The sequence below is a fragment of the Drosophila arizonae genome, chromosome 3 (genome assembly GCF_054131065.1).
Source record: "Drosophila arizonae isolate 15081-1271.41 chromosome 3, UAZ_ARI_1.0, whole genome shotgun sequence".
NCBI classification, from domain to species: Eukaryota; Metazoa; Arthropoda; class Insecta; order Diptera; family Drosophilidae; genus Drosophila; species Drosophila arizonae.
The window spans coordinates 25,872,201-25,885,067 of record NC_142923.1 but is presented as its reverse complement, the minus strand read 5'-3'; the positions used below and the strand labels follow the sequence as shown (position 1 = coordinate 25,885,067).

At 37.3% G+C, this 12,867-nt stretch overlaps 1 protein-coding gene across 1 annotated transcript; it reads right to left on the bottom strand.

Annotated features, from left to right (window-relative positions):
• Positions 1–3,141: 3,141 nt before the first annotated feature.
• Positions 3,142–4,512, bottom strand: LOC108609577 (microfibril-associated glycoprotein 4-like). The gene is made up of 3 exons (XM_018001296.2): positions 4,285–4,512; positions 3,392–4,224; positions 3,142–3,327 (listed from the first exon to the last, which is right to left on the bottom strand). Exons 1-3 carry the CDS (start codon positions 4,351–4,353, stop codon positions 3,228–3,230), a joined length of 1,002 nt encoding a protein of 333 aa, XP_017856785.2. The 5' UTR covers positions 4,354–4,512; the 3' UTR covers positions 3,142–3,227.
• Positions 4,513–12,867: the final 8,355 nt, after the last annotated feature.

Genomic DNA, 12,867 nt, shown 5'->3' with positions numbered 1-12,867 from the left:
AAGAGTATTGAGGATAAACTGCAGATAGGAATTCATAGAATTACGCACTGCTTATTTATAGATTTTATCTCTACAATTTTAGAGTCTATGTTTTTCTTAAATATCACTTTTGCTCCAATTTGTCGAATATTTCAGTTGAATGTTATTTTACATTGATAGGTGGCGCTTTTGCTGACATCTAAATGTAATCGTATATCTTGTTTCCTATTGTAGTATAAGCCGAAATTCTTTGTAAATTATAAAGCTAACTTTGGTCATTGCTTCAACGGTGTAATTAAAAAGCAAAATAATTTTTGTAGTCATAAAATATAATATTAATAAGTAAAATGGACAGATAAATAAAGAGTGCAACAAATAAATAGACGCATATATATTTGTATATCTGTATATACAAGCAGTTTAGCTGTTTCGCTTCCAACTGCTGCAACTAATTTGTATTTTTCTATGTTTTTTTTTCGAACAGTTCAGCTCGATGTCGAGTTTCAGTTTTTTCTATATTTTGTATTTCGCTGTTTTATTTCTATATTTTTTTTTCTATGTGCAATATTCTTTCTGCTATGTTTGTTTAATGTTCTATGTTCATGATTTCGATATTTCTATTTCTATGTGTTCTGCTTGCCATAAAATTGTAAATAAAACTGCTTAGTTATTTAGTGCTGCTACTTTACGCTAGATGGCGCTATTTCAAAGCAAATTTTTGCTTTGTGCAGCCAAGGATAAAATTTCCAAGAAAATATACCGAATAAAATAAAAGGAAATTTAAATTTTTTTATTTATTTATTGTTTTTATATTAAAAGACTTTTACATAAATCCAAAAATAATAAAATTTTATTATATATTCAAATTGAATTATTTTTTATTAGCTTTTATTATTTTATTATTTATGATATTAAATATTCGTATGCGTATATTTATCCCTACACGCTGGCTGTGCCAGACAAAGTCCCAGTTGGAAGTGGGCTCCGGCATTGTTACTTCTCTCTATTTGAGCTGCGTCGCTTCATCTGGCTTATTCGCTTTTGCTTTTAGTGCTGTGCAGCATGCCCGACCGGCGAGTCATCAAACATAATTACTTGCCCAGAGGCATGCAGCAATTGACATTTCGGTGGCAGTCCCGCCATCCAAAACTTGGCTACCGACTGCAGACCACGCCCCGTCGACGTTGCCATTGCCGTAGCTGCTCCCTCCACCCCGCTGGCCAATGGATTTGCCAGCAAACTCATTAGCCTTTGCTGCCGACTTTGAACTTTAAGGCGAACGAGCTCCATTATAGCCGAGGGCTCTAATTGATAATGAAATTCGTCCTTTAAGCTAAGCTACTGCACCTTGAAACGTCTGCTCTCATTCCCAGCACTGCACCCCACCCCACTCCCCACTCCCCAGCCTTGAGCCGTGCAGCCCCACTGATAACTGCTGGCAATGAACCCATATCCAAAATGGAGTTTGGTTTGCCTCTTGTTGCAACTTTCTCCAGCTTTGCGGTTTGCCATTGGAAAATTGTGTTTGTTTCTATACCCTGTCTATGCTCAGGAAGGGTATCTTATGTGGGCAGACTGTGCCCATAACATTAAAAATCTATCTAAGAAAATGATCTATTAAGTCATTCCGAACAACAACTCATACAGTCTTCATGAGGTCTCAAATCATCTATAAGACTGGAATCGAAACAGTTTAAATGATTATATATGATCAAACTCTGATATCTGATTCGTTCATGATTGTTCAGTTGTTCGATAAGTAGCATTTACTCATAAGTGTGGAACTAGTTCCAAATTAATTTTTAGCTTCAACATTCGAAAATTCTAATTCAACCTATAGCAAAAGCTAAATGGAACTAGTAATAAACTTAGAAATTATGAAAATCCAATTAATAATTTTATAAGTGGCTCTTGAAATCTGAGATTAACACCAGATCAAAACATAAAAGGGAAGCAACATTAATTCTCAGCTCATTTTCCATTTTCTATTTGTGGTAAGAAATAAAAATAAAAATAAAAAAATAAAACTAGATCTATAATTACATCGACTTACGCATTTTCCGTTTGTTTTAAGCTCACAAAAACTCCAACTGGAACCCGTTTAGAACTCACTCAGAATACAATCAAAATTACATTTCAATTCTTTCTATTTGTTATAAAAACGGGAACTGGAACTAGATAAGAACTTAAAAGTCACCTTAATCCATATGTTATGTGATGTGTGTAGGGTATATCCTAGTCGATGACCTTAATCCATATGTTATAACTGATGCGTATAGGGTATATCCTAGTCGATCAACTTATGGCTAACCACAGTCACAGTCCTTTTCCTTGGTCGAGCTGAATGCGCTCAAAAGCCATTCGATGGCTAGGCTATGTATGCATCGTCATCGGAGCGGTTCATTCGGTTCGCGTCTGCCTTTATTCGACTTGATATGCGTCCACTTACTTATGGTGATTTATCTAGGATAAAACTCATTTCTATGATAACTCAACTCTGGCTCAGCCTGGCCTGGCTCCGTCTGCTTCGCCTGCTCGGCCAGTTGCCCAATTCACTTTCACTGCACTCGGAGACTCATTCAGGCCACCCAATGTGTGGCTCACAAAAGCCGTAAGGATATTATTATTCAATTCGAAACTCAATGTTTATAAATCAATATTTTCAGATGGGTTTACTCTTAGATGTATGCAAACAGTTTGTGGGTCTGTAAATGAACCTAGATGGATTCTCCTATTGAGCCGTTGTTTTAGATTAGAATGGTATTATGTTAGTACGGTAATAATATCCATACTAATATAATACTAAGTGTTATGTAATGGAAAAACTAAGTTCCATTTTGTTTTTAAAGTAAGTCAAGTATACAGCAGAATATTGAAGATAGAACATGGAAGACGATCTGAGAGATAGGAGGACTCTAAGATGGAATGCACGACTTGAAAATAGCCTAAGTAATTTGGCAAGGGCATGACTGAGATACCCTAATTACTGTGGTACACGACTAGAAGAAACTCTGTGTATTATAGTAGGTACACGACTAGAAAATACTCTAACTAATTTGTCATGGATTCGTAGTGACCGATTTCGAAAATTTCAAGAATATCTTCATTTAAATATATTTAAGTACATGATATGTATGAGTAAATATATTGAGTCTGTTAAAGTAAAGTAAAATATTAAATGCATATATTATTTAATATGCATTTACTTATATTTAGTCAACTTTAGTGTCAGCAATTTAACGATGCTTTCATTGTTTTGGCTTGATCATCATTTGGATAAATTTTAGATGATAGTTCCAGGGACGCCACTTAATCCCATTTTTCGATATATCATATTTAGCATTAAGGCTAAAAAAAAAATATATATATATATATACGTATATTATCAATCTTAATAATCAATTTGAATTACCTGTCGAAGCATGACGAGAACCACCAACCGCTTTGCGCCAAAAGCGCGCAATTGTAGGGATAAACATCGTTATCATTGTCATAGGTAGAGAACGCTGAATTGACCTGGTGAGACATTTCATCTCTCAGGTTTCCATTATATTGGCCCAATGAAATAAGTCGAAAGTTGTCCTCTTCTCCGCCAATTCTGAAGTCCAGATAGTGTTTAAAGAGTGTATGATTTCTAACATCCTTCATAGATATGTAGAGCTCATGTGGCTGCGACTTTGTCAATAGGTAAAGCTTGTCCAGGCCGATGAAAAATTCACCATCCAATTGGCCGAAGCCCGATCGGTAGTCCGACATATTCCTGTTGAAGTCCACAGAGCCATCCAAGCGACGCTGAATAACTGTCCAATTCGAATCACAGGGCACCTTAAAGGGGCTCGAACCCTGCATTTTTAGTTCGTAAATCCCATTCGCTTGTCCAATGCAACTTGTGATTAAATTGACTTTGGTTTCTGCCTCATTTGCAGAAAGTCTTTTCTCAGGCACTGCATTATCTTCAGTTGAGGCTCCTATGATTTCCGAGCCGTTGTTCGATAAAAGTTGAACCTTATTGGCATCTGGAAGCTTATCAATCCACATTGGTTGGGAGCTCAGCAAGTCCTCCTTGGTCAAGCAATGTTTTTGATGCGCTTTGCTTTGTTCCAGTTGACTCTCTAGACGCTGTATCTCAGCCCTCAACTGCCTCTCTTTCTCGTCAGCCAATGCTGCAGAGAGGAGCAGGGGCTTCACAAGGCGGTAACAATAGGGGCCGCACTGAGCATCATTTTCCATTGAGCTAGAGTTTAACTGCAATATAGGGGATAGAGTATATATGAAGCTATGCTAGACCATGAGTTATTCACGTACAGCCAGCTCACTTATGATCCCTGGAAGGGATATAAGTCCAAGCAGAAATAGTCTTTGAATTAGGCACATTTCTTATGTAACGACAGCAATTTTGACACTGCCCTCTCCATAAATAATATGAACCTAAATTTGTATAGCCAAATGATGCTTAGCAATCGCTCGTCAGGCACTGCTCAAAGCTGAGCTGATTTGAATTATCGGCGCTCTTATCACTTTCTTGCTGTGCTTATTCTCTGTTCTTGATCTGAAAGTATTTGATTTCAGATTCCCCACAAGCAAGCACTTGGGCATCTGGAATATATTTCAATCGGGTATATTGGCTCTTAGCAAATGCCAAGTCAGAAGACCATATTTGTATATGCTATATATGTATATCCATGTTATCTATAAATGATTTTCCTGAGAGCATGTACTCATCCTTAGTTTATAGAGGACTTACAAAATATATTGCAATATTTTACAAAAAAAGAAGAAAAAAAAAACTGATTTGATTAATACTCCTGAATGAGTATTAGGCAGTCGGTTATGCCCGACTTCAATTTTAATAAATGTTTTCATTGAATTATTAACAGATAGTTGGAATAGGTCAAATGACCATGAAAGATTTCGATTCCTTCATTGTCGTTCCGTTTCGTTATAAATACAAGTTCGTTTTATACACTGGAACTGGAACTAGATCAAAATTAAAAATTAAAATATATTTTCAACTATTTATAAATAATTTTTAGAATTATTCTCGAATTGGATCTACTTAAACTTGACAGGCAAATTATTATATTATATTATTCATTTTAAATGATATCTTAATAGTGAAATTAAGGCAAAACTACTATGTATATATAAATGTGTATATAAATATACATATATTATATATAATATTCATTTTTCAGATTTAAAAATTCTCTGGTCTGCATTATCGAATGACTCATGAAGGAAATCGATTATTAGTTATTATTATTATTTGGCTTTAGTTTATTATCTAAGCGCAGATCAAATTGCGATACTGAAAGTTTTGAATAAATGCAACCATCATTTGGATGAGACTTTAAGGACAACATATCACGCCCAAGAGCCACACACACACACATCGACATCCTGTCGAATTGCCGACTTGGAAAAAGGATGTGCCGACATCATTTGTCATTTGTCAGGAAGGAAAACAAAGCTAAGAGCAAAGTTGGCATGCGGAAAAAAGTTTAAAGAAAAATAGCTGACAGTGCCGTCGGTACGTGCATAAGTTCAAGTTTTCGCATCGCATATTCTTCGTGTGCCTCTTCTTCTTCCAGTAGTTCCATTTCTGGCACTTGGAGGCGTCTCTTAATCTTTCGGCTATGTTTGGCCTGTGGAATTGCCCTGGCTTGACCTTCCAGCTCATTTCTATTAGCAGCGCGCATAACAGTTAACCAATCTTGATCTTGAGCACGGCACGGCACGGCACAAGCTTCATTGATTGATGACGTCAGCGCTGTTGTGTCGTTCGATGTCGCTCAATGTCGCTGTTCACACCTTGTTTCAACCTGTGCATGTGGCAAAAAACCTGAAGGGGAATGTCAACGTTAACCAAATTCGATGGGCTGTCATGGGCTAGGACATATGCCGGGAACTGGGAACTGGGAGCTGGGAGCTGGGAGCTGAGAAGTGGGAGCTGTGAGTTTTTGCGCCAGTTTTCCCTCTCTGTCAGCTGCATTGAGCCAACTGCAGTTTTTGTGACTTGTGAAATTATCGAAATTGTATTATGGAAATTTTATGCAAACCAAATTTTTCTTTTTTTTTTTTAGAGCATTGCTTTTGTTGCTCGAAAATTAGTTTTTCAATTTGCCATCACATGCAAGCAGGCAGCAAATAAATAAATAAATAAATAATAAAAAAATAAAAAGTAGCCCAGTATGCTGGTCCTGGGCAAAGTTTTTGCTTTGTGCAGCAGCAGCAGCGACTCAAGGACGGAGACGTCTCGCATTGGATGCGGTTTCTTCCTCTAGCCAGCAGAGGAGCAAGTTATGTGCATATTTCTGATAGCTTCACCATTTTCAATATGCAGATTGATTTGTATTTGGTATTTGTATTTGTATTCGTATTTGTATTTGCATTTGTATTTGTATTGGGCTCTGCAAGAGCAACGACTTGGCGCGACGTAACTTTTCTGCGGAATTCTTAATTAAAAACAGGCCAGTGTCCCCGCAGAGCTATAGATAACCTAACATGGGCCCTGGCCAACCGGCCATTCGTCTAGCACTCGGCTCGCTTAATTTATAACCGGCGTTAGGTGCGAGGAATGCAGCCCGATCAACATGTTGCGCCCATAATGCTCCATGGTAACTAAACGGCACGTAATTGCAACTGCAGGCCGACCTCGTTGCAGCTCATTGTGGACCGCTGCGGGTCGTGACCCCAGGCGGTGGGCAGGATGCCGGGGCGAATTGTGGGCTCATTCCGGACTGAGCGGAATAAGGGGCAAGTCCACAGCTCAGTGGGCCGCAGACTGCGTGGACAAAAGTTGTGACATAAATTCAGGAAACGTAACGATTATAATTTTGTGTAGAAAAATTAATAAAATAAGTTATTTACAAAATTTTTGTAAATTTTTTACATGATAAAAATAAAAAGTAAAAGCAACATCAATTTGCATTAAATCATGACTTTAACATCCCTCTTGTTCCTCTCTCTCTCTATCTTTATCTAGCTCTCTCTCCCTCTGTCACTGTCATTCCATCTGCTTCGCTTCCTGTCTCTCCCTCTCCCTCTCTCTCTATCTTCTATCTCACTCTCTTCCTCTGTATCCCTCTCTTAGGACAGGGATGTCTCTCTATTTCCCTCTTTCTATCTCTGTCCTAACGCTCCCTTTTACTTTATCTCTCACTCTTTTTCTCTCTCTCTCTCTCTTGCAGTCCCTGCTCTAACTTAACCTCTCACTCTCTGCTTCATCTATTCCTATATCGTTATATCTCTCTCTCACTTTCTTCTATCTCTCTCACCCTCTTTCTCTCCTTCAACCACTCCCTCTTCTATCTCTTCTCGCTATCTATCACTATGACTCTCTTTCTGTATCTTGCACTCCCACTCTCTGCTCCATCTACTTCTTCCTCATGATTTTTCTCTCACTCTCTCTCTCTCTCTCTCTCTCTCCATTAGCTATCTTCGTATCTAAATCGTTTTATTGTTTTTCATGTTAGCATAAGCTATTGAAGTATATTTCATGCTGTAAAGCAAAAACTGCTCGACTTGCTGAAAATTTCCCTACCTATTTTTTTTTTTTTTTTCAAGTGAACTACAGTTATCCACATGTTTTCGGACATAAATCTGCAATTACCAACTCAGGCGGCGCTGGGATGGGGATTTCCCACAGCAGTTGCTGTTCCCAGTCCTTGCCAGTCCAGGGCATTGCCGCCGAATTGTCGAGGCGAGTCCACAAACTAGAGTTGGAGCATTGTTTTTAATGTCTTTTAGTGTTTTTTATACCCTGAACCCATTTTCAATGGGAAATCAGGGTATAATGGTTTTGTTGAAATGTATGTAACAGGCAGAAGGAGGCGTGGCAGACCCCACAAAGTATATATATTCTTGATCAGGGCGACGAGCTGAGTTGATTTGGCCCTGTCCGTCTGTCTGTCCGTCTGTCCGTCTGTCCGTCCGTCCGTCTGTCCGTCTGTCCGTCTGTCCGTATGTATGAACGCGTCGATTTCAGAAGATATAAGAGCTAGAGACTTCAAATTTTTTTTAGAATGTCCGTAATTACAGCGCGCATATCAAGTTTATCATTAAAATTCGATAACTCATCCCGATCTTTTTTTATCGATAAAAAACCTTATCGAAAACCAGTTATAAAATTATATCTTCTACACCTTTATTGCTAGAGTCTCCAAATTTTTAATGTATGCTTATATGCAATTTATACAATTTCGGTTTTTGTTAAAATTTACCCCCTACCTCTAAATTCACCCCCTCACCCTCACTTTTGTAAAACGCGTATTTCAAATACTAGAGACTTGTGCTTTGGCAATTACATACATATTCATATTATAATCATAATCTAAAAGTTTCATGAAGATCGTACGTCCACAAAAAAAGTTATTAAACAATTAAGTTCTCATAGTAAGCGCACACTGCAGCCCATGCGTGTTTATGCGTGGGTGCTTGTGTGTGTATGTGTTTGTGTATGTGTGTGTGTATGTGTGTGTGTATGTGTGTCTGTATGCGTGTGTGTGTATGTGTGCCTGTGTGTGCGTTTGTGTGTGTATGCATGTGTGAGTGTATGTGTGTCGCAGTTCGCAGTTCGTGTCGTGTTTCTTATGTAAGCTGAAAGACGCGAAAAATTATTGAAATATCTATTGCTCCAAGGGTTCAGGGGATCTCGTAGTCGAGCAGTCTCGACTAGAGCTTTTTTACTTGTTTTTTTTTTTTTGCGGATTTCGGATTTTTTATTTTGGATGTTACTCTGATTCTGGATTCAATCTGTTGCAGTTTAAAGCGTGCTTTTGGGGCCAATGTGGCACATAAATTATGCCTTGTTTGATGCAATTTGATTGGAGGCTGCTCAAAGTTCGCTGCGAGACTTTTCACTTAGTTTCGACCAAGTAAATAGGCAACTGCAAAAGAACTTCAACTTTGGACTCCTCTCCCAGCGCCCTTCCGCCTTGTTGCAACTGCTAATTTTTTTATATTTTCCTTTTTTTTGCATTTTTTCCCTTTCTCTCTCTGTCTTTCTCTGTCTCTGTCTCTCTGCTGGCCAAGTCCTGGCTCGACCAACTCCAACTTGTATGCGTTCACGCTTGGCAGCCAATTCAAGTCGTGTCATTTTGTTGAGTTTGTGTTGAGAGTTCGTTTGGTTGAGCTGCCTGCCGACTTACCGCCGAGCATCACCCTCCCCACCTCCCACCCCTGCAGCCCCCTGCTTGGCATTCCAAGCTCTTCTGGTAATTCAAATGTCAGTCAGTCAGTCAGTCAGTCAAGTCACTGAGTCAGTTAGTCAAACGGCACACCAATGTAAGGCAAAGTTCTTGCCGGGCTTACACCACTTCAGATTGCCAGCTACATGCAACATTCCCAACCCCTTCCCCATCCCCTTCCACTACCCTACCCCTTGCGCTGTTCCACGTGGCCAGGTGTTGTCTCCTTTGCAAAATGCATTCAGGCATTCGCTTAAAACTATAAAATAAGCATTTCGTATTTGCCATGAATAATATCTGTGTTTATGCAACGTATTATTTTTATTCTCGCTCATCAATTTTAGTTGTGTTATTCTGATTCAAATTGTTGATCATCCTAGTTGTTCTATTATCTTTATTAAATTTGTGTTATTGTCATTAATTAATTTCTTAATTATATTTATTTTTTCATTTTTTTATTTCTTTTATAATGGGAACTCATTCGATCCTCTGCGTAGGTACATTTATAGAGCTTTCATTTTCATTATGATTTTCGCTTTGAGTACTTGTTTTTCCATATCTCTATAATTAGTGGTTTATCTCTTATATATGGATTCTCTGCCAGAATATACTCTCATTACTCATATTTGGGAGTTTCGCCTCGTATGTTCCAACTTGATCTCGAGCTATCCGAGAATGTAAGACATATCTCTATTTTTGTCTATTTAAGATAAATATTTACTAATAATAAGTAATATAATAAATCAAAATTTAATACAGTGTCATTTAATATTAATAATTAAAAGTACTTTAATAAGCTAATGATCATTAATGATATTATGCTGCAAATCATTATTGAGTTGAAAGTAATCAGGCAGTGATAATGATCAACCTGTCTATGATCATTAATTAAGTAGGCATTGAGGGAGGTTTATTTAATGTTATTTTAATATAATAGAAACTAAAAATAATATTGACATTAGTATGTACATACATATATATAAATTGAATGATAAACAATGTTTATGATCATTAAGTGGACAGTATCTTGAGGTTACGAAATTATTGACATTATGATATTAATAATATGATAATATGATATGATTATAAATATAATAATGACATTAACAAACAAGTAGAACTGAACAATTTCATTGAAATAATAAAGTATTTGTATTATTATTATTTTAATTATAATTATCTTGAGTTAACTTATGTTAAAGAAAATAACATAATAAAATAGTTAAAATATATATAATAATTAAAGATTAATAATAATTAAAAATTATACAAATATATAAAAAATAATAGAATAATTAAAATATTAATAACAATGATTTTAATTATATTTATCTGTTGAATAGTGGAATATAATGTAAATATATGCAATATAATATTGTAATAATTGTAATATTTAGATATTAATTAATTTTTTAAATAATAATTATCTTGAGCTAACTCTTATGTTGGACAAAATAAAACTAATGATACTTCCCTATTTTTTCTCATTCCCATTCAAATTCTTGCATTTAGTACACCAAAGTTTATCTTGAGTTGATACGAAAAAATGGACTGAATTACACTCAAAAATGAGTTACATTCGAGTGATTACTGTTAAATTTAAGAAAATCATGATAGACTTCATTTTGAAGAAAGGAAAATTGTGCATAAAGCCAATATTCTCACTTTACTCGTTAATTGAGTATGGCTAACTAAGGCTACATAAAGGCTAAAATAAAGCTAGATTTCCTTGGCCATTTGTAAGTGAAATAAAAGTCGTTTATTGGTCGACAAATCTGGCTTTATTTGGTGAATATTTTGGTTTTGCTGCACGCATCTAATGCGACTAATTAAGCTAATTCATTGTACGTGTCGCAAGTCAGCAAAGGGCTCAGACAAGTTACATAGACGGCAGAATTTCGTTATGCCCCGATGGATTTGTTTAATCTGGCAGCGATTAAAGCGAGGCTCCCGTTCAGATATAGCTGGCATTTGCCATAAATATATATACTTGATTTTTGCAGCCTTAATTGGCTCGCTATGTTTATCTAATTAGCTAATAATTATGCTCTGAAATAAAAGAGTCGAAAGCAGAGCAGCTCATATAATTCCTTTTTACTTTATTTTATTTATTTATTTATTTATTTTTTTTTTTTTTTTTGTCTCCATTGTGAGCTCTTGTTCATCTTCGAGTTTCAATATAAGCTACAATTTATTTATTTATTTAATTTATTTTTTGCTTTATGTACTGTTTGTGCCTGGCCTTTCATTTGCCACTCGCAACTAATTCAAGGGGCCGCGCCCCTAATCCCGCCCAGCGTCCAGCATGCACAGATGCAGTGATGCAGCTGCGGAGCCAAAATCGTCTGCACCAGTAACAAATCAAACGAGTGCTTTTGTAAATTACATTTGAATTATCTTTTCTATGCTGACTCGGACGTACTCTCCCTCTCTTTCCCGTCTCACTTCCTCCCTTCTCTCTCTCTCTCTCTCACACACTCTATCTCAGCTGCTATTTTTGCTGATGCTGCCTTGCCACAGAGCAGATGGCAAACATCCTTTCACAGACAGAGGCAACAACAGCAACAACAACAACAACAATAGCAAGGACCTGGCATGCAAAGTGGATCAAACAGCCAAAGTTAATAAACACTTTGCTCGTTGTCCCTGCTGCCCCCATAACCCGGCACTCCCCTACTCCACCTCCACCTCCATCTCCATCTTCTACCACTGCTGATACCCTAAGTCCGTTGCGAGTTATGCGAGCTTAGGGTATTATGTTCTCCATGAAATGTAACTGACAAAAACAAGTGTTAGTCGTAGTCAAGTTGATTTGGTCGTGTCTGCCTGTTGGTCCTCGACATCTAATGTCCGATGCAATGTACGGTGTCCAATGTCCAGTGCTCGATTTATGATGTTCGATTTGTGATGGCCGATGAATGATGACTAATGTCCGATATCCGATGCTCGGCGACGTTCGATGACCGTTGATGACAGAGGTATGAGATCTGATATCCGGTGTGTAGTGGCTCATGTCCCATGTTTGATATCGAATGTTCGATTTCCGATGTATAATGACTGATGTATAATGACTGAATTCCGATGTCTGATGTCCGATGGCCAATGTCTGGTGTCTGATGTCTGTTGACTGATCTTTCGATATCCAGTGTTCGAATTGTGATGTCTGATGAAAAATACCCGATGTCCGATGCCCGATGTCTGATGTCCGATCTCAAGTGTTCGATTTGTGATAACCGATGACTGAGCTCTGATGTCCGACATTTGATGACTGATGTTGTACATCCAGTATTGGCTCTCTTATGTCAGAAGTCGAACTTGTGATTTCCGATGTCCGGATTCTTTTTTCCGATGGCTGGTATATATGTCTGATGTCCCAAATTTGATATCCAGTGCTCAATTTCTGATGTCTGATGAGTGAGGTCTGCGGTTTGATGATTGGTATCTAGTGTCTGCTGTCTGCTATCTCATGTCCCATATTTGATATCCAATTTCTGATGTCAGCTATTTGATATACGATGTAGCATTGTTCAGCGTTCGAATTTTGATAATCCGATTCTGACAATCCAATTATCTGATGTTCGATATCCAATGTTTGCTTTCCGATGTTGGATTCGCAATATTTATCCCAAATAATAATAATCTCTAATAAGTCAGATGCCCAGGTCTAGTATCCTTATATCATCTACTCAACCACAGTCCA

Excerpts from the sequence above, each read along its gene's own strand:
- LOC108609577 (XM_018001296.2), bottom strand. The coding sequence starts at position 4,353 with ATGTGCCTAATTCAAAGACTATTTCTGCTTGGACTTATATCCCTTCCA. Across the intron at positions 4,225-4,284 it reads GGATCATAAGTGAGCTGGCT|TTAAACTCTAGCTCAATGGA; the intron begins GTACGTGAATAA and ends CCTATATTGCAG. Across the intron at positions 3,328-3,391 it reads TTCTCGTCATGCTTCGACAG|CCTTAATGCTAAATATGATA; the intron begins GTAATTCAAATT and ends TTTTTTTTTTAG.